This window comes from Pleurodeles waltl, chromosome 12 (genome assembly GCF_031143425.1).
Source record: "Pleurodeles waltl isolate 20211129_DDA chromosome 12, aPleWal1.hap1.20221129, whole genome shotgun sequence".
NCBI classification, from domain to species: Eukaryota; Metazoa; Chordata; class Amphibia; order Caudata; family Salamandridae; genus Pleurodeles; species Pleurodeles waltl.
In genome coordinates, this window is record NC_090451.1 from 265,561,439 (window position 1) to 265,581,914 (window position 20,476).

General features: G+C 39.9%; 1 protein-coding gene across 1 annotated transcript in view; it reads left to right on the forward strand.

The window, feature by feature from the left end:
- The window catches only part of TENT4B (terminal nucleotidyltransferase 4B), a 320,397-nt gene extending 300,558 nt beyond the window's left edge, over positions 1 to 19,839 (forward strand). The window contains exon 12 of the mRNA XM_069218695.1: positions 16,735 to 19,839. Within this exon, the coding sequence (XP_069074796.1) occupies positions 16,735 to 16,911 (177 nt within the window). The 3' untranslated portion in view covers positions 16,912 to 19,839. The remainder of the gene's footprint in view (positions 1 to 16,734) is intronic.
- The last annotated feature ends 637 nt before the right edge of the window (positions 19,840 to 20,476 follow it).

Below are 20,476 nucleotides of genomic sequence, written 5' to 3' on the forward strand. Positions count from 1 at the left end.
CATAAACCTCTTTTTTTTTTTTTTTTTTTTTCTTCAAAATCCCAGTCATCAATGATATTCTAGAAGGTTTGAGAAAGGTTTTTCCTCCCATTAGGCATCACTCATTTCCCTGGAAGCTTAATATTGTACTCTCTCGTATCATGCAGGATCCTTTTGAACCTATTCGCAAAGCATCCCTGCAACTCCTCTCCTGGAAAACAGCTTTCCTTGTAGCAATAACATCAGCTCGTATGGTCAGCGAAATCCAGCTTCTGTTCTGACGAACCATATACAATCTCCCACTCCAGCAAAGTGGTTATGAGAACTCATCCGAAATTTCTTCCCAAGGTTATTTAGGATTTTCTTGTTAATCGGACCATATCTCTTCCAATCTTTCTCCAGAATCCCTTTACTCCAGTGGAAAGATCTTTCCATTCCCTGGAAGTAAGAGTTTTAAAATTCTACCTAGACAAGACATGAGTCATTTGTAGATCGAACCAGCTGTTTATCAGCACTGGTCCTATCCGTACAGGTATGGCCTCTTCTAAACAGTTCATCTCTGGTTGGATTGTTTCCTCCATCCTCATGTTATCAAAAGGCCAATAAAACACTGTCAGCTAAGCCTAAAGCACACTCCACTAGGGGTAAAGCAGCTACAGCTGCATTGCTTAAAAATAGCCCTATACCAGAGATTTGCAAAGCAGCCACCCTGAGATCTGTCGACACATTCACCAAGCATTACTGCTTGGATTCAGGGGCCAAAGCAGATGCTCAAGTAGGACAGGCCTCCCTTGGGAAACTTTTTGCTTCGAAGGGCATTGTTTCTTGTCCTCTCCACCGTCTCAGGCAGGGATGGGCTTGCTACTCTATTCGGTGCTTATGACTATAAATTGAAATCCCCTACGCGAGAAGGAATAGTTTGTTACCTGTAACTCAATTTCTCTTGTAGGGGAATTTCCATTTTCATAAGCAATCCTCCCTCCTCCCCGATGGATTGGACAAAGTTAATCAGTACTCTAAAAGAGTCATCACACTCTCCGCATGATAGGATACTGGTGGTCTCTGGCTTCCTAAAGGCACAGGCTCTATTTTCACTAATATAGTGAAAGCCTATGAGGCTACACTGTCCTAGGTTCCTTCATCTTTCTGTTTCTTCAAATAAGGGTTTGCAAAATACATTTATGCTGTTTTTACAAAATCAGCATATAGGTGTAATTTAGCACCTTAGCACCTTTTTTTGAACTAAGAATGAAGATTTCAGGCCATTGTCGCCTATCCCTATAGGCTACATAATAACTTTCTCTCTTAAGTGACTCGGCAGGCCTTTCCGAAGAAAGGTGAACATCTGTACTTAAGTTATATTATGAAGAAGTGCTCCCGGGTTCCCGCACATGGGCGGACTATTCAGTGCTTATGACTATAATGGAAATTCCACTATGAGAGAACAGGAGTTAGAAGTAAGACTGTTCCTTCTGTCTTATTAAACAAACCGTGCACAAGTAAATGCTTATATGCCGAACAGACACCATACATCTTTGTTCAGAATCTTTGTTAAAGCTTTCATGAGGGCGGAGGGTTCTTCAAAAAAAACTTTAAAAAAAAAAAAAACTTCCTAGGACCTTACTGGCCCCTACATGGGACCTAAATATCATACTGACTATGCTCATAGGACTGTCTTTTGAGCCACTGCACTTTTATGATACGCAACATTTATCCTATAGATTAGCCTTCTTTGTTGCAATCACTTCACTGAGAATAGTCAGTGAACTGCAAGTGTTAACAGTATTAGGAACCTTTTATTCATGTTCACCAGAACAAATATTTGATTCCTACCAAAGATAGTTTCCACTTTCAATGTAAATCAGACTTTTTAGTTGCCTATTTATTTCCAGCACTCTGAAATAAGGCAGAAATGGCACTGCACACATTGGATGTTGAGAGCTCTAATGTTTTGTATTGATAAAACAAAATCCATCCGCAAGATTTTCACCAAGAATTTGTATGTTGATATTCAAGGTAACCAGAAGGCTTTAATCAGTCAAACTTTACTTAAGGCTTTATTCCAAACATCTACCTCATCTGCTTGCTCACCACAGCTTTTTCATGGTAGTGCTTTATATTGAATGCAGATTCACAGCAGCACATGCTTCAAATGAAAAATAATGCTTAAACTCAGCAACTATGTTTCTGATGGGTACTTATTAACCACAGATTCCTCTCCTCGTGAAATACCCCTAGGCACCAGACTTACGGAGGAGAATTTTCTCAGCATTACATGCACACTGGCTCTGCATCAACTCCATCCTGCACCGGACGTGACTTTGGAACCACATAAAAGTGCCGCCCTTCCACACAGACATCGCTTACTGTAGTTTTGCCTTCATACACTGATCTGGAACTAGCTTCTTCTTTTCTTTGTCAGTTGCAGAGTTTTTTCTTTTTCCTTCAAAAAATATCTCCAGCGTGCAAGGGCAATGTCACTTCCGAAAACCAGAGATTTTAAAACTTGTAGAGATTGTTATAAACTAATTTCTGTGACTGACTGCTGTGAGGTATGCCTCGAGTGTCTAGGGTGAGGCCATGACTCCCAAGTTGTGCAGGGAGTTTGCCCTTATAAATCCGAAAGCTATCTGGAACTGCAAAGCCAAACTGTACTATGCTAATCATTGTTGGAAATCACAAAAATGCCAATGCTGCTCGAAGTCAATGACTGACTCATTCCTGTTCTTCGGGCTGGTCTTGTGACAGATCTTCATTGCACTCCAAGTCTTTGGTTAAGTCCAGAACAAAGAAAAACACAAGAAGTCCTAAATGAGCCTCGTACCAATCTCACCACTCTCCCTCTGCGAAATTAAGAGGATGTCTGTGTGCCCTGCAGGCTTGCACCCAGTCCCGTGCTAAGGAATTGATTTTGGTGAACCCCAAGTTTCCCGGACCTTCAGTGATTCGGCAACAAGTCGGGCCATTTAAGGATGCCTTGCTTCTCGTCTTTGGTACCCCTACTGGCTCCTTGTAGTGTGTTGTCGGGCTCCAGCCTGGTTACGGCCAATGGGCCCGCTCTGCACTGGCTATGCCTCCTGAACGCTGTTTGAGCTCTACCTTTGGAGCCCAGTTCTGTCAGACTCTGAACAAAGCTGTCCCAACCTCGAACGAAGCTTTGTGCGAGTTCAGCACCTATGTGGCTGAACCATGTTCCTTCTGACTCAGGCAAGACCATGGCTATGCCTATAGGTCACCCTCCAGTAATTCAACAACTATTTGGAATGGACATTAATCAGAGGCAACCTGCATTTGGTGATCGTGTTGGATGATTGTTCCCGAAAATGCAATGATTAACTTCTATTTGGGGCTACAAGAGGCTACTCAGCTAGAATCCTCCCCCGATAATTGGCTGGTGTCCCTCCCCCCCATTCCGCCATCCCCTAGTCCTTCTACATGGTTCTTAGAAGGGCAGCCGAAGTCCTGGATCTGAAGTAAAGAATGAGATCACAGAGATCCTACAACCCGAACAATCTTCCTCTGAACCTTTGTCACCTTTTAATGAGGCACTTGCTGTTACCCTCATGGGTAATTGGGCAAAACCTTGTTCATGCCCAGCTGTGGCTAGGCAAGTGGTGACCTTGCATTGCTCATGCAGCCCCCTACTTCGAACCTGCCCCCACCAGATACAGAGTTGAAAAGGATGGAAGTGTGCTGGAAGAGGATGTTTTTCCTTGGCCACTCTTGCCCTTAGGTCCATTAAGACCAGCTGCTTACTGGGTCTCTACTCCCATGCATTATCGGACTCTCTGGCTTAAATTTCACCTGCAGATCCAATTTGGCTCAGACCATTCAAGATAAGCCTGATGCAGTGAAGTATGTAATCCGCCCTGGGCTGGACACCCACTGATTGTTTGGGCAGGATAGTTGGTACCAATGTGGTGATTCGATGCACCACGTGAATGAGAACCATAGCCTTCACTGGTGATGTTCAAGCATCGTAATTGGACATACAGTTAGACCCGTCTCATCAGAGATCAGGTAGACTATTCCCTGGAACACTTCGAGGAGAGCAGGGCCACAGCGCGCTCCCTCTGCACCTTTGTGGCAGTATCCACAACAGCCTCTTTCAAGTCCTCTGAAAGGGCTTGGCTCAAAGGCAACACCAATGCCCACCTCCACAGAAACAAATGCCTTAGGCCTGTCAAGGTCAGATATCCAGCCAGCAGTGTGCAGGCCCTTAGGGGCAGTCCATTCCTGAGTGTCTTGCCCCTCCCATCACCAAACCATTTAAGCTTGTTCTTGTGGCTCATGTCCAGCTGGTTGACTGAAGGATACAATATTACCACTGTGGCTGGCAGGACAGATAGGTGCCTTATATAGTCCAGCAGGGATGTGTCCTTCTATTACTCTCCAATCCACTGTATATTCCAAGGACATGACAGTGAATGTCTGAGTAACATTTGTCCATTTTACAGCAGAAGGTCCAGGCTCGTAAGGACAGCTGAGCCGCGGAAACGGTCCCAACATCATAAATCAGGACTGAATGTTAGCTTTCAGTATTTCTTGGTGCCGAAGAAGGATGGGAGGCATTCAGCCCGTTTCAGATCTTCACCCACTCAATTTCTTCCTGAAAAAGGACACGTTCATGATGTTTACGTTGGCCCAAGCACTGTCTTGGATCCAGAAGACTTGATGGTAGCACTGGACCTGCAGGGTGCCTATTTCCAGCTTCCTGTCCTGCGTTCCCACAGGCATCACCTGCCATTCAGAATGGGCCAGGAGCATTTCCATTTTTCAGTGCTCTCCTTTGGTCTTACAGTGCCCATCAGGTGCTCACGAAAATGATTGTGGTGGTTGCACAACATCTTCTAAGGTTAGTCGTTACTAGTCTTCCCCTACCTCAATGACTGTTAAGGGTGGCTTCGCCACATTCACTGTAGACCACCTTCACATGTCTGCAAACTTCCTAGTATCCTTGGGCATTTTCGATCAATGTGTCTGAGTCAAAGGTGACTTCTCTGTAAAGCTCCCATTCACCCGAACCATGTACCTACAATGCAGTTTTGAGCCTTCCCACCAGTTCAACTAGTCCCGAACATATGAGCTGTGATTCTAATGTTTTAGCCTCTATCCTGGGACTCAGTGAGAGTGGCTCCAAGATGCCTTGGACTCATGGTCTCCTGCATACTGCTTCATGACTACTCTAGATGTCGGATGTAGGCTGCAGTGGGATTTAAAGTCATAGTAGTCGTTGCACCAAGGGAACATGCCAGATTCCATCCAGGTTTTTGAGGAAACTGCACAAGTCCTGCAGTGGTGGTTGCTCAACCTTAGTTGGACCAGCAGGAGAGTACATTTCAGCAGAGTAGGTATGTAAGCTAAAGATGAGAGCCCCTGAGAAATCAGACTCAAGTGTTTTAGGGCATCCTCACCAACATGTTGCATTTCACCTATGCAATCCGACACTGAATCATCTCTTCCATGGAGTCAGGATACACCAACACCTGCCTCTTCTGTGTCTTTAAATGCAGATCTTGTGGCACTGGTACCACCCCATCGAGTTAATCTCTATCCCCACAAACGTTCACTCACAAATCTACTCCATAGAAATATTTCTCTGGCTGCTAAAAAAGACTCAGTAACTCTAGAAAAGCATTCCATATGGTCAAATAATTATTCTGGTCACTTCACACATTCCAGACAGAATCTGTGGCTCATAGTGTCTGTACTATTGTTGTTCAATCTCTAGTTCTCACTGTTCCTGGTATTCAGTCAGAGAATACGTGCCTGTCCTGTCTGAATCTCAAAAATATCAATGTCACCATGTTTAATTATTTACTTTAAGAATGCATCAGCAAGTACACACCGCAACAGTGTCTTGAGGGTCATTAGTGTCAATATGTGGGCTTTTGGGAAGCCAGTGTTGCTCTCGTCCTTTGTGGTGCTGATCAGCGTACCTTCTTCAGTTTCTCCCATTTCATCAGGGTGTTCCAGTGCAAACTGAAGTTATGGATAGTTCCCTTCTGGGATGCAGAGCACATTTGAATCTCCTACAGTGTACAAGGCACGTGGTCAGAAAAGAGAAATCCAACCGTATGAGCCTATGAGAGTTGAGGGCAGTCGATCTAGCTCTGAAATAGTTTCTTCCATGTATAATTTCAAGCTCCCTATTGATACAGATGGATAGCTCAATAACAACGCTCTACACAAGCAGGTAGGAACAGATCCAGAGTTTTGTGTCTTGAGGCTTAAGCAGTATGGAATTGGTTAATGCCAAGGATCTCTACATCACAGCAGTCCATCAGCTGGGAGTTCAGAACTCCAAAGAAGACTCAACAGGCTTTTTCAAGAATGTCAAAAATGACATGGTGCCGAAAAACGTCTTTTGCGAGTGGGGATTTCTGTAGATAGATCTGCTCATAAGTGTAAAAAAAAATTTAAAAAAAAATGCACAAACTACACCTCCAGGTTCCACCAGACACAGGTGCATTCTGATAATCTTATTGAGAAAGCTTGGGTATGTATTTCCACAGATACAAGCAAATAATGACGATGGCTCCACAATGGCCATGATAGTAGTGCTTCACCAACCTTCAGCATCTTACAAAAGTGGTTACCATGCAGACTGGATTTCCTTACGGGTCAAATCTGACTCTTACCTTCCATCATTGAACTTGTCAGCCTGGATTATATCCTTTTACAGTATGGACACTTAAATCTTCCGTTACATTACCTTAACATTTAAGAGAGGCTAGTCGCCCATTCGCTAGGGTGTTGTATGCCTTCAAATGGTGGACATCCTGCATCTGGGACATCCAGAAGAATGTAAACCCCATCAGGAGAAAGTCACCCTCCCTTATCTTCTCTGTTTGGCTAAAGTGAGGCTGCAGTTTTCTTCAATAAAAGGTACATCTTTAAGGCTTTGGTCCTTATGGAACATGTATGGAAGGTTGTATAAGATTGTCTAGAAAGCAGTAACAAGGTTTGTCCTCCAATAAATAAACCATCTCATCATGGGAGCTTAATACCGTGTCCTCCTGGTCAATGTGCTCTTTTTGAAGTGGTTCATAAGGCTTCCTTGGAACATATATTTTGGAAAAAAGCTTTCCATGTAGTCATCACTTCTGCCCTCAGGGTTAGTGAGATTGAGGTTGTATATGGAATGAATCCTACATGTAATGAATCCTACATACTTTGCTAGAAAAGTGTAGTTGTCATGAGAACTCGTCCACGTTTTTGCCCAAAAGTGGGATCTAGCTTCCATTTCATTCATACTATTTTCATTCAAACATTTTTGGAAGTTTTGAAGTTCTACCTGGATAAAACTAAGGACAGGAGACAATCAAATCCTCCTTTTATCAAATCTGGGCCCATTCATGAGGGCTTAGATACTTGGAAACATTTTTAGATGAATTGTTTCTTGCATTTTGTTATCACGGTGCTAACAAAATGTTGTAAGCCTAGAGTCCTAGAATGTCTTCATTCCTGAAATATGTAAAACAGCCACTTAGATGTCTGTAAATGCCTTTACAACGCATTGTCTTGATTCAGGTTCCAAGGCGTATATCCAAGTGAGGCAGGCTTTCTTAAGGAATCTGTTTTGTTAGTTTGTATTCCTCTTGAGTCTTTGTTAGACTGATATGAAGAATTAAGAAGAATGAAGAACTCTTGAATGAGAAGGGAAATGTTACTTACCTTTAATCTAGTTCTCATCCAGGAACTTCCCCACTGAATTCATGAGAAGCCTTCCCTCCTAATCCTGAGGAAAAAACAGGAAAAATAACTACTATTCCCTCAGGACTCTTGATTCCCAAAAAGGGAACTGGCTGGTCACTGGCAGGGCATTGTGAGATATCTATGTGGTGTTGCTTCTTAAAGGAACACATCCCATTTTCACTTCTTTGTGGGCTGCAGCCTTTCTAGCTACATTGCCCTTCTTTTTCACCACTTTGGAAAAGGTTTGTGAAAGTATAGGTAATGAAATGAAAGTTGGCTAGCATAGCCTTTAATAGACTGTCAAACATTTTTGCTTTGTGTTTTTTATAATAAAAGTGGCCTTTTTCTGAAAGATGTGGGGTGTCTCTTTAAAACATGCTCTGGGATCCTAAATGTTGAGGGTACAGGTCAGTGCACATACACAGAAGTATCTTGGCAGAAGAAAACTTGTTGCTAAAAGGTAAATACAGGCTAAGTTAACAGAATAAATGTGTCTTCAGTGCCTGCTTAAAAGGACCATAAGTGCTAATACTTTGAAGCTCAAGAAGAAAGTTGTTCCGCATTTTAGGGGTCAATAATGAAAAGACTCTTCCTCCCTTACGACTTTAATGAGAACTAGGATTACAGGTATGTAACACTTCCTTTCAAATAATAATTTTCTGTGTTTCCAAACTTAACATTTCATTAGCTGATAATAGGCAGATCTTTAACTTCACACAACACCTCAGGATATTGAAGTCCAAAGAACTACTCTCATTTATCTATGAAAAACTCTTGACCTTTTTTGCTAATAAGGTTTCCATAGTATAACCTGACATTTTAAAGCTAGTTGAGGGGCTCCGATGGAATAATCATGCCCTACCCTTGTCATAGTTGGACTCTTGCTCTATGCAAGACTGCTGGTTTAAGGATGACCGCACTTATGTTTGTAGGCGACTATGCCAATCCTACAAAAAAAACGCAACTGTCATCCCCCCCCCCCCCCCCCCCCCCCCCTTTCCGGCTCACAAGCAGTACCTCACCAAAAACCCAAAACAGTCAAAGGTGATTTGTGGCAGTCTTTACGTATGTACTCAACAGTGTGACATTTGAGGGAGCGTTGTGGTTAAACAGAGATTATCCCTTCTCACAATAACAATGTCTCAATCACACACAGGCAATGAAGATGCAGTAAAGTTTCAATAGGTTTTATTTCAGTAAAACTGCAATCTGCGATAAGTTGCATGGGCTGCAATGGTTAGGATAAAGAACAGTGCAAGAAATAAAATGGTAAAGACAAGCGTCATTAATACAAAGACCCCTACCATCTTGTAATATCATGAAATAACATGAAGTGTGTGGTATGTCCTCATACCCTAGCCTGTAGGCCTAACCTCTAACCTAGAAGAGAGATAGGTATGTTAAACCTCAATCTGCCAATGCCATGTCCACGAGAACAGCCCCCAACCCTTGTTACCTTGGAATGAGACTGAGTCAGCATCAAGGCGACGTGCAGCATCGATAGCAGTGATTGGCATGTGGTTGGAGTCCCTCTGACTATCTGATAAAGTGAGGAGTATTTATACAGATCTACTTGGACCCGTGACGAAGGTTTGTTCCCAAACAATAGATAACAAGGCGTGCTTGGGACGGTAATTAATATAAACAATTCCCTCGAAAGCATGAAGAGGGGAAAGTATCTAAATTGAACACCTACAGTTTGTTTGTATTTGTCGCATGATCTTGACGCCTTAGAGCAGTGACACTGGAAATGCAAACTAAAACATGGGCCTTAGTCAAAACAAGGCAGCCATCTTAAAAGAATTAATTAAATTAATGCGCTAAAACAGAGCAAGTTAAGTAGGGTAAAAGTCACTGAGTGACGGGGGTACGAGTCTGCAAGCCACAGGATAAGCTAACTCCTGTATCCCATTAAAACAAACTAGGATTCACTACACCCCGGACCCACTCCCTGATCAGCAAGGCTTGTGCTGTTTGCAGGTAACTGGAGCAGCAGCATCTGTTTGTCCTTTTAAGCCACGCCAAACAAGTAGCACTGTTCAACTGACCGCTATCTTTTTGGGTTAGGAGTCTAGTTCTTATGAGAAGGGGAGATAAAAGAGAAGATGCTGCACTGCGCACTGAAATTGCTGCCATTTGTTTGATTTGTGATTTGCTACTGAGCACTTTGGATGTGAATTGTTTCAATCATGTTTGTTGCTCAGATGATTCTTTTAAATTTACTGATATTTTTTTACCATTTCACAAGCAAAGTTATGTCATTTTTATATCAGCGCATCTTTTTTCAGTGCTTTTTGGAAACATTTGAATTGTTTTTATGAAAGGAAATTGCACTGTTTTCTTAGAGGCAACAGAGAATTTAAAGTGGGGGCATCAATCTTTTAACTATTCTCAGTCACTATTCCCTGTTCAGCATCTGTTTGCCCTTTTAAACTACGCCGAACTGGAAGCGCTGTTCACCTGACCGCCATCTTTTTGGGTTAGTGGTCTAGATCTAATGAGAAGGGGAGATAAAAGCAGGGGTGCCACTTGGCTTCACGAAGGCTGTGCGCAGCGGGTTTGCCAAAGGCAAGTCCGTCTGTGCCCGAATGGGGCCAGGAACTCTGCCGGTTTTACTATTAACCAGGTAAGAAATAATTACCCATGTGAACTACATTGGACAACTCGACCAATCTTAGCAAAACCCACTATTCTCCTGTCTTAATTTTAAATAGTCACACCGGTCAGTCATAGAGCCGTCTGCATTAGAAGCCAATATTGATTTTAATGTTACGCTAAGATGTTTATATTTCAACACCAGGTCCCTACTTAAACACTGCCTAGAGTGCTGGGATATTATTCCAAAGATGCACCTGGATTTAGTGTTTGTCACTGAAACTTGGCTAACAGATTTCACTCAGTCAGAAATCTCGGTTGCCAGACCATCATGATACACATAACTGAATTGTGACAGAGTTGGCCGCTCGAGAGGCAGTACAGCTATTATCTTTAAGGACACTTTTACTGGTCATATAGAATGTTAATCCTTTTCTTTTGACTGTGCAAGCTTAGCTTTCAAGAAATCCTGCAAGGAACAAGAATTGCTTGGAGATGTGGTTCTTTACAAACCATCAGGCCATGACTCCAAACTACCTACAAATCTCCTTGCCCAGCTCACACCTCTCTGTTTGCAACTTGAGTCTTATTTAGTTATTGGTGATTATAACGTACGTTATGAGGACCCCACTGACTCCACAAGTAGACAGCTAGAGAAAGGCATGAGAATACTTGACCTTAGGCAGTGGATTACTGGGGCTACTAATAAAGCCAGCCACACACTAGATCTCCTATTCACAAATATAAAGGCCACTAAAATACTGAACATTGCTCCATTAATCTGGACAGATAATCTCTAAGTCTCCTCTGCTAGGTTACTGAGTAACAAACAAAAAAAAACTTCAAGTTCTTCATCAGTCCTGGAGCAGTATAAATTGTGAAACACTCACAAACACTTAAATCCCACATCTATTAACCTAGATAATTAATTTGCCAAACATATTGGAAATCATAATGCTGCTGTTTCCAGCTCTCTAAATAGTTATGCTCTTTTGAAAATAAATAAACTAGCTAGAGCATTGCATTCCAACAAATGGTACTCTACTAAGCTAAGACTAGCTAAAGTGAAATGCAAAACTCTTGAACATACATTGTGGTATACAAAGAATAAAATAGGTCAGCCAAAGTATAAATAGAGCAGCAGCTCCTAAAACGAACTGTATGCATGTCTTTCACAGTTGATTCCCCCTACACCAGCCCACTGTGAGGCTATTGAAAACTTCTTCACTGATAAAATTGAGAAAATTTGAGCTCAACTTTCTTTGGATGAGTTCTCGTGGTAAACTGTCCTCACCCAGACGTTATTACTCACTGGGACAAAATCACAGATGAAAATGTGGCAAAGTTGATGACGGAGATAAAGTCTGGCTCTCTTCTTGATTCCTGCCCTCACTTCATATATGTTTAGCCACTATATTGAGTCCTTTTTTTCCTCAGATTTTTAATTTATCCTGATCGGAGCCATCCTACCCAGATATTTGGAAACAAGCTGTCATTTTACCTTTTGAAAAAAAATCAGGTTTGGATGCTTCCATTCTCTCCAATTACTGGCCTATATCTCTGCTTTTACTCTGGAAAAGCTAGTAAATGGCCAGAGAACTAAAGTTCTAGAAGATAATAAACTGTTAGATTCCTCACATACTGGCTTTTGAGCTAACTATAGCACAGCGTCTACTCTCTTGGCGGTATTGGTGACATCCGGTCAGTAATTGATCAGGGTAAGGCGGCTGCACTGATCTTACTTGAACTTTCAGTGGCCTTTGATACTGTCTCCCATAGTCTACTGATGCAAATACTCTATTAACTTGTCCTCCACTCAGAAACCTTACAGTGGTTTGGCTCTTTCCTAATGAGTAGGATGGACACTGTTCAGTTGAGTACTTTTAGAACACGGTCATACATTTCTAAATGCGGTTTTACCTCAGGGTTCTTTCCTGGGTCCAACTCTTTTTAATATCTGTCTCCTTTCTGGCAAAGATAGTAAAGAAATGGGGCTTTCAGACCCCCTTATACGCAGATGACACCCAGTTGATTATATCAATCAGGAAGAGTCACGAGGAAACAAGAGTCAAATTAATCAATTGCCTCACTGAAGTGTCTAAAATTAAATGCTGAGAAAACAGAAAGTCTGCTCTTTGGAGGGCCCCAACAGATTTAGAACTCTGATTGGTAACCTCCCTCTTTAGGCGTTGCCCCTGAACCCAAGCAAGTAGCAAAAACTCTTGGGTTTATCATTGATCATCACAGGTCCAAGTCAGCATAGTTTGTGGCAAATGCTTTGTTATTTTTAAACTTTTGAGAAGGCTTTTCAGATGAATACAAATCGCTTGGCGAAAAACGATAGTCCAAGCCCTCGTATCGAGCAGATTGGACTATGGGAATGGCCTGTTTGTGGGCATGGCTGATTATATTTTTGTAAGACTCCAGGTAATTCAGAATGCCACCACTAAGCTAATCTGGTGGACAGGTTTAGCTCAGCTTCTGGCTGCTTGGCTTATCTTCACTGGCTGCCAATGCGGAAAAAGAGCTTGCTTCAGACTTTTATGGCACACATTCATGGTACTACACAAGATGGAATCTGAAATTTTACAAGCCAATGCAGAATTTTACATGCCAACAAGCAAACTGAGGTCAAAGTCGAGCAGATTTAAAAAAGAAAAAACGGGGGCCGTTCATTTTCCTACCTAGCAGCATCCCATTGGAATGCTCTGTCACTGTATTTGCGCCTCACCAGCGACTACTTAGAGTTCAGAAAAAAGCTCAAAACATGGCTTTTCAGAGGAAAAATACTGTCTCACTTTCATTATCCCTTGCCTACTCTCACAGATGACTTAATATGTAGTTATTAGCACCCTGATATAAAATAAATAAAGCTAGCTGCCAGTGGGTTACCACTTGGCTCCTCCATCCTCTTGACATTGTGTAACCCTCAGAGTGGCAGTCAACCCTCCTGATACAGCTCAACATTGCATGCTGATTAAAATCTGTTCTACGGTTTGACGCATAATACACTCTTCAGCACTACATCCATCTTTCTGAACGCAAGATAAGTCTTCTGTCCTAGGCATTTACATCCATCAGAGTAATAGCTATGTGGAACAAACTTCTTTCAGGATTGAGGCAAAGATTTCTTTGCTTAAGTAATATTGAAAGCCTGTCTTCCCATAATATTCTCTGATATGTGATTATTTTCTACCCCTCAGCACCATTTGGTGTTTATTGTAGCTTTAACTCTCTGTAATTTATTTGGTTAGGTCCTTAAAGTGCTGACTTTGAGGATACAGTTTCTTCCATTTTTCCAAAACTACATTTAAGGTTACCTACAAGTAAGTAAATATATAAATGCGCATTGGCTAATATGGTGGTGCGAACACAATTGGTGCTGCAAATGGTAAATTGTATTCTTTTACCATAGATATGAACCCGCAAAGATCCACTTCTTTATTTCTTGAGCCATTTCTTCCTTGGGAAGGTGTCAGAGCAGGCACACAGTTTCAGGACCCTGCTCAGCCTCAGTGTCTTAGATAAAGCCTATCTGGAATTCAAGTACAATTCAAGAGATGTTAAGAGGGAACACAGCAGAAAGCAAAACAAACACCAAAAGAGCCTGAAGACAAGCCAGGTACCCTCAAAATGGAGCAAAAGTTGCCTTTGGCTTCAGTAAGGCCAGGAAGCAACAGGATATGTGTTATCTGAAACTGGGTTTCTTTCCAGGTTATTGAAACTAGTTACAGAGGTAACATAGGCCCACCATCTTTGGTTGCTTACCTATTTGTTCAATCCTCTCCAAACTGAAAATTGGCAGAGGGATGCTTAAGATTTCTGGTGCATTGTGCTCTCTGATATTGAAACAAGAGAGGTCAGGCTTAGGGGCCTAATGAGGCAATGGCTTCTGATCTTCTGTCTTAGCGGTAATAGCCCTTTCTCTCATTTACCGATTCCTAAAATCACCCCCTTATTTGTGGACCTGATCATTTCCATGTGATAGACAATGTTTGCTTCCTTTTTGAGGTCTATGTTAATTGTATGCCTCTGGTGGTCAACATATTCAGTTCCCCAGTTGCTGGCCATTGCCCCATGCTTTCCTGCCCTGCTTAGAGGCCCCTACTGAGCACACGTTTTTTTTTTTTTTTTAACCTCCCACTGGCCAGCTCCAGTTTATTAGTGCATTTTCTGTGGTGACCACCAAAGACCTCTTTTTTTTCTGGATAACTAGAAGCAAGCATAGTAGATCATATTTGGCTGTCTGTAATACTCCAGAAAACGTTATTTAATTTCACAATAGAAAGAAGCTTGGAGCTCACTTCTTGTTATATTGATATGTTATAGTTACGGAACCATTCATGCCTGTTGGTGAAATCAAAGAACATTATGAAAGTGATTTGGAAGCAAGCAAACTACATGTAAATTGAGCCCATTTCTACCAAGTTGTAGGCAAATGCCCACATAGGAAACCCATCCCAGTCAATCTCTTAAAAAAAGAAATATCAGGATCTTAAGAACCAAATAAATTCTCATGGTTAACAGAAAACTGACGTAAATGTTGTAGAAACTTCCCATGCATGCTTATTTCACTGTGGTGTTTTTGTTCATTCCGTCCATCCTTTCCATCTGAATTTATAGGTTCCTTTGTGTGCATTGGGTTTTGCATGTTTTGTTTTCTGGTTTTTGTGTTTGGAGCCCTGTTGACCATCATGCATGAGTTCATTTGTGCTTTTTTTCCTGTATGTGCACGAGTCTGTAGTTTTGTGAGCCTACTTATACTCAAATATTTTTAGGTGTAATATCTGTCATTTTTGGGACCAATGTCGGTCTAACCTTTTGTGTGTGTGTGTTTATGAATGTGTCTCTGTGTTGCCTCTGCACCATTTAGTGCAGTGTGTATCATTTATATTATCTGTTTGTTGACAGTATGTAAATGAATTCCTTCAAGTGGATGTAGTGCCTGTATATCTTCTGGTTTAAATCACAGGGACTGGTATTTCTTTGATTATCAGGATTATCTGACTTTTTTCGGCTGTATGCTTTAGTGTCTCTGCTCTGTGTGCATGGGTGCCTGTATATTTGTTGTTCGTGTGTGTTGCTAAATGTTTTTTTCTTGATCCATGTGCATTGATGCCTCTTTGTGGGTTTGTTTGTAAGGACTGCCAGTAGTATGTCAGTTTGTGCTCTGCCTCCACATATGTTCTTTGTAGGTCTGCATACACTTTGCTAAAGCCTCACCTTTTTACTTTCAGTGCCAGGTTGTTTTAATGCCTGTTGTGCTACTCCATTGTTTCCCCCAGCCTTCAAGCAGTTCAAGCACAATTCATAATGAGTAATCATTTTCCAGGTTTGATGTGTAATGGGGATTGCAGCCTTTTGAGCCAATTAGATTGCATTTTATATCTATTCTAATGGAGTTTGGCTCAGCCTCAATAAGTCATTGGCTCCTATGGCTTCGGTGCCGCTTGGTTTGAGAGTTATCAAGTGCATCTTGGATCATCTAGCAATTGTCTGTTTAGGTTATTCCTTTCAATTCCATTTGGATCTGTGAGGGACTATTTTACACTTGAAAAGTACACTGTCTTTGGAAAATTACTTATCCCATCCATGCATTGCGTCGTACATACAAAGAAATCGATCTTTTTTTATAATTGTTTTGCACAACAGCAGACACTTCCTTTTGCTGCTGTTAGTGCTTAAGTGTCAAACATATTAGCTTTCCTAATGCGTGTTTGTTTTTGGTACCAAATTGTTCTACTTTTTGTTTCTTCTTTTACACCAACTAGTGGTACGTCATTCATTATGTTTTTAATGTTTTATCTTTCCGTGCTTTTACTTGCAATACTTTTCATGCCAAAGAGTCCTAGGTTACATGTATGAGTTATTCGTGGAATATGACGTTTTCACGTCTGCCAGCAAGTAAATCATCCACGTCTGCCTGAGATCAGTGGAAAGGAGGGATAGCAGCAAATGTTATACTTAATACGGTTCAGATATGCTTTCGTTTTTCTCCCTTTTGTACAACAGTTAACAAGATGTCCCCACAAGTGTATGATTCGGCACCCAGTATCGGTGTGAAACAGCCTTGTAAAATAGAGCAAAGCTGCATGTTGTGGCATGAGGTTGTGAAGGGGTAGCATGGGTATGGGCATAGTGAGCATAAGGTTAATTGGGGGCAGATGTACAGTATACATTTAGAACAGAAGCATTTTTTCAAGAGCACTTTTATTTGTTGTCTTTTGAGCAGTAGAGTACCATTGCAATAGCAGCTGGTGTATTCAACTACTAAAATTAATTATTCACCATTTAAGTAGCATTTTATTTTTAGCTTTGTTTTTTGATTGTATCATAATTTATAGTTTAATGGTAATTAACTTGAAGCTGCTGCTTAGTTTATTTTTCTGAAAACAGAAAATTGAAATTGGTAAAGTGCCAGCAAGTATATTGCTTAAACATATTGTATGTTTGTCTTTCCAGCACGGATCAAGATTATTTCGCTCATCCTTTAGTAAAAGTTGCCAAAGTCAACCAAACACTAGCCACAGTTCGTCACAGGTGAACAGACCTCATCAAAGCAACAAATACAACAACCCATCTTATCATGGCAAAAAGCGAAAACACAAGAAGGAATCTGCCTCAGAACTTGGTAGATAGATGCCTATTTCTATTGTTGTTTTTTGTGAAATTTCCTTGTGGTACAGGCATGGATTTGACTACATAATCAGGGGTGTGTGTTCAGAGGTTTCAGATTGTTAGATGCCGACTGGGAACTGCATTTTCCTACCTTGCCTTAGAGGGATCTTGAAGACTTAAGACTAAAGAAAAGAAATATTCAAAAGAAAAAAGTGTCAGCGAAGTAAAAAGGCTGATCCTTTAACTGATATAAAAGGGTTGCCTAGAGACAAAGCAGGAGCTTGTCCCGTGTATCTATCTCCTAGTCTGCTTTCATGCTGAAATGTGGAGAGAGGAGTCAATGTGTGTGAGGGTGGTTATTTAAGCAAAAAATAATAATAATAAAAATACTGGCTGATGTGGGAGAGGTTTGAGGCGGCCTACTGGAGAGAAACCAGACCTTAAAATACTTTAAAATAAATATGTGCATGTTTTTGATACATACTGTTTTATAGTGTACATAATTAGCATATTATAGGAACATTTGTAATAGTGATTGTTATTCATTTTCATGTATTACATTTATAAATACATTGTTTTCAAATGATTAGTTTAAAGATTATATCTGTTCTGTTCATAATTGAAAGGAGGTAGAGTATTAGAAGCACAATTTCTGTAATAGAACCAAAATGACCTAACAATCCAGGAACATTATTTCAATGGAAAACAGAATGTGCAAATATAATCCTCTGAGGAGAAATGTTTGTTATTACATCTCGTTAAAGCATCCTTTTCTATTGCTTTTCTTGTGATGTTACATTGCCTCTGCACACAGTTTTTGTTTTTTTACCTAAACATGTACATCTATTTTAAAATATTAAAGTATTGGTAATTTTATTTTGTATTAACAGCCTGTACATTTCATAAGTGGTTGCATATCTGGTTACTACATAATTTCTGTGTTGCAGTTATATTGTAGTTCTTGCCAGTAAATCTCAGAGATATTTTATTGCTAAGTGATTTGTTTTCTTTGCACTAAAATCATCTTTGAAGTTTAATAATGTTCATATTTGGTGTACAAGTCAATTTCAGGAATGCAGAATAGTTATTTTAGGATTTATTGACAGAATTCTGCTCAGTTGAAAACTAACACACAGATCCATGGAGCACCTTATGCAGGGCAGTCCTTCAGTCCAGGCTGATCTACGGCATTGGGGAACTGATTACCTCAAGATTAAAACAGAAAGTAATGTCATCAAAGATTGAAATCCATATATGGAAATGTATATTTTATATTTGACTGTAGGAGTTTGTTTTGTATTACTTTTGCTATTACTGACTAAACATGGGGAGCAATTTTTGTCATTACAGTGATTAACCTTCAGTTCATTAGTTCGGTTTGACACCGGAGCGAGTATGCAGATTTAAAAATCCTCATACATTTTTAATCATTGAATTTGTTCTATGCAAGTGTGAATTTAATTCTGAACAGATCTTATTCATCTATCTCAAATGAATAAGGAGTATTTCTAAGCTCCAATGACCTAGCATAAATATATATTTTTTAAAAAGTGCATAGTTTCTTGGTCAGAAAGACAAGTGTACATATTTTGCGAGAAATAAAGTACCTTTAATCTGGTATTTTAACTCTCCATCCATATTTAGCAATAGCATTTTAATGGTCTTCGGTTCAATGATTGCAATTTCCCTAATCTGTGCTACCGTGTTTTTTTTTTTTCTCATATATTGCTATTAGCAAACTAGTACTCAAAATAAGGCCAGGCATTTTGCCAAGGAAACAGGATGAAACTAGCAGAAATGTGGATGCTCGCTTTGAAGTCTAAAGGAAAAACCCTAAATGAGCGCAAAAGCTACAAAACATGATTATGGTTGCAGCAACTATATTGAGAGTATTTATTCACAAAAGCTTTTAACTATCATGTAAATGTTTTACTCCATTTCGTGAATGTTTGTAAATGATTTGACTAAATATAGTAGTCCAAAGTCACTGAACAAGTGCATATGTTTCTGCTGAAGAGACTACAAATATGTAGTCTTTTAGAATTGTCTCACCTATTTATAGGCTAAAACTTTGAAAAGTGTAATGTTAAAAAAAAACACTTTTTAGCAACATTACTGATTAAATTAATACTTTAGAATTGAATTTTATTGAGTAGATCAAACCAGTTATTACAGAAATACTTTTTGATGTTTTACTTCAAATATGAAGAATGTATTCCAAAGATGTGGAAGTTACAAGAGCAATAAAATCATAAACACAGTGTAATAAGTGAAAGAATGTTAATTTTTCCATTTTAAATTGTGAATTCATCGTTTTATTCAGACTATAACCACCATCAGATATTGATATGCTATTTGCAAACTGTTGGCAATCATACCACATTATGCGTAACCACAGTATTATTTTTGTGTTGAAGAATTTGTTGTAAATTATCTAGGTTTCTGTGTTCAGCTGCTTAGGGAACAAATTTAAAAATGTTATAGTGATCCAGTATTGTAGGCTGCTATCAAAGAACTGTTCTAAATTGTAGTACTCAAACAGATCTGATTTACATTGAACATGCTGACATGTTATTGCATATCACCCTTTGTGTAAATGTAATCTGGAGGGTGCTGACATAATTGTTGAAAAAGCATGTGTTTATATTAAGGTGGTATTATGGCAAGAAATTTCTTGATTCCTTTAGGAATCTTATGCTTGCCTCAGTTTGTGTTTCATAAATTAAATGGGGAAACTAGTTTCCTGTACTACTTTACATTTCTGTTTTCTTTTTTTGTAAACATATTGTCATGAGGGGGAAAGGCAGAAAGAAAATATATTTGTTTTAAATAGCCTTTCTGTGACCAGCATTGTATTCATACAACTACTGTATATCTTGCAAATGTTTATTTAAATAGAACAGTGGAACTGTTCATTTTTCAACTTGAAGTAAAATACTTTCAAGAACATTTGTTTGGCATGCCTGTTTTTCTTATATATTTCTCCTGTGTATATTGCCTGGGCTCTTTTTTTTTTTTTTTTTTTATGAACTACACTTGTGATTATGATTTAAACATACATTTTAAACCCATTAATATTTTTCAGCATTCTGAAAATTCATAGACGTTTTTGGGAATTTTTAAAGCTCAGTAGCTGTGTCCTCAAAAGATCTTTAATCTTGTACACTTTCCTATGAAAAGTATACCAATTTGTGCTCACTTTTGAATAAGAAATGCTTTAATTGCTGGTTATTAGCATCTTCAGTAAACAAAACCGGAGTTACCACCCCTACCTCAACATTCAAAAATAGGATGAAATCTGAGTTAGTCAGACATCCAGATCACTTGTATTGGTCTCCACAGAACATACTGCAGGTGGTGTTTACATATTTGCTTATTTACCTACTGTTTAAGGTAGAATAAAATCACCAAATATCTTTCCCCCTAACCAGAACAGGAGTGCCTCCATCTCCATCTGCCGCATCACATTCTTGCATTTTGCCGGGAGAGAGAATTTGTGTAAACCTTCACCTGGTATAAATTTTGCATTAACAGGATGCAAGCCAACAGAGGCAGCCAATGAAAAGTCAATACTACTGTTTGTGAA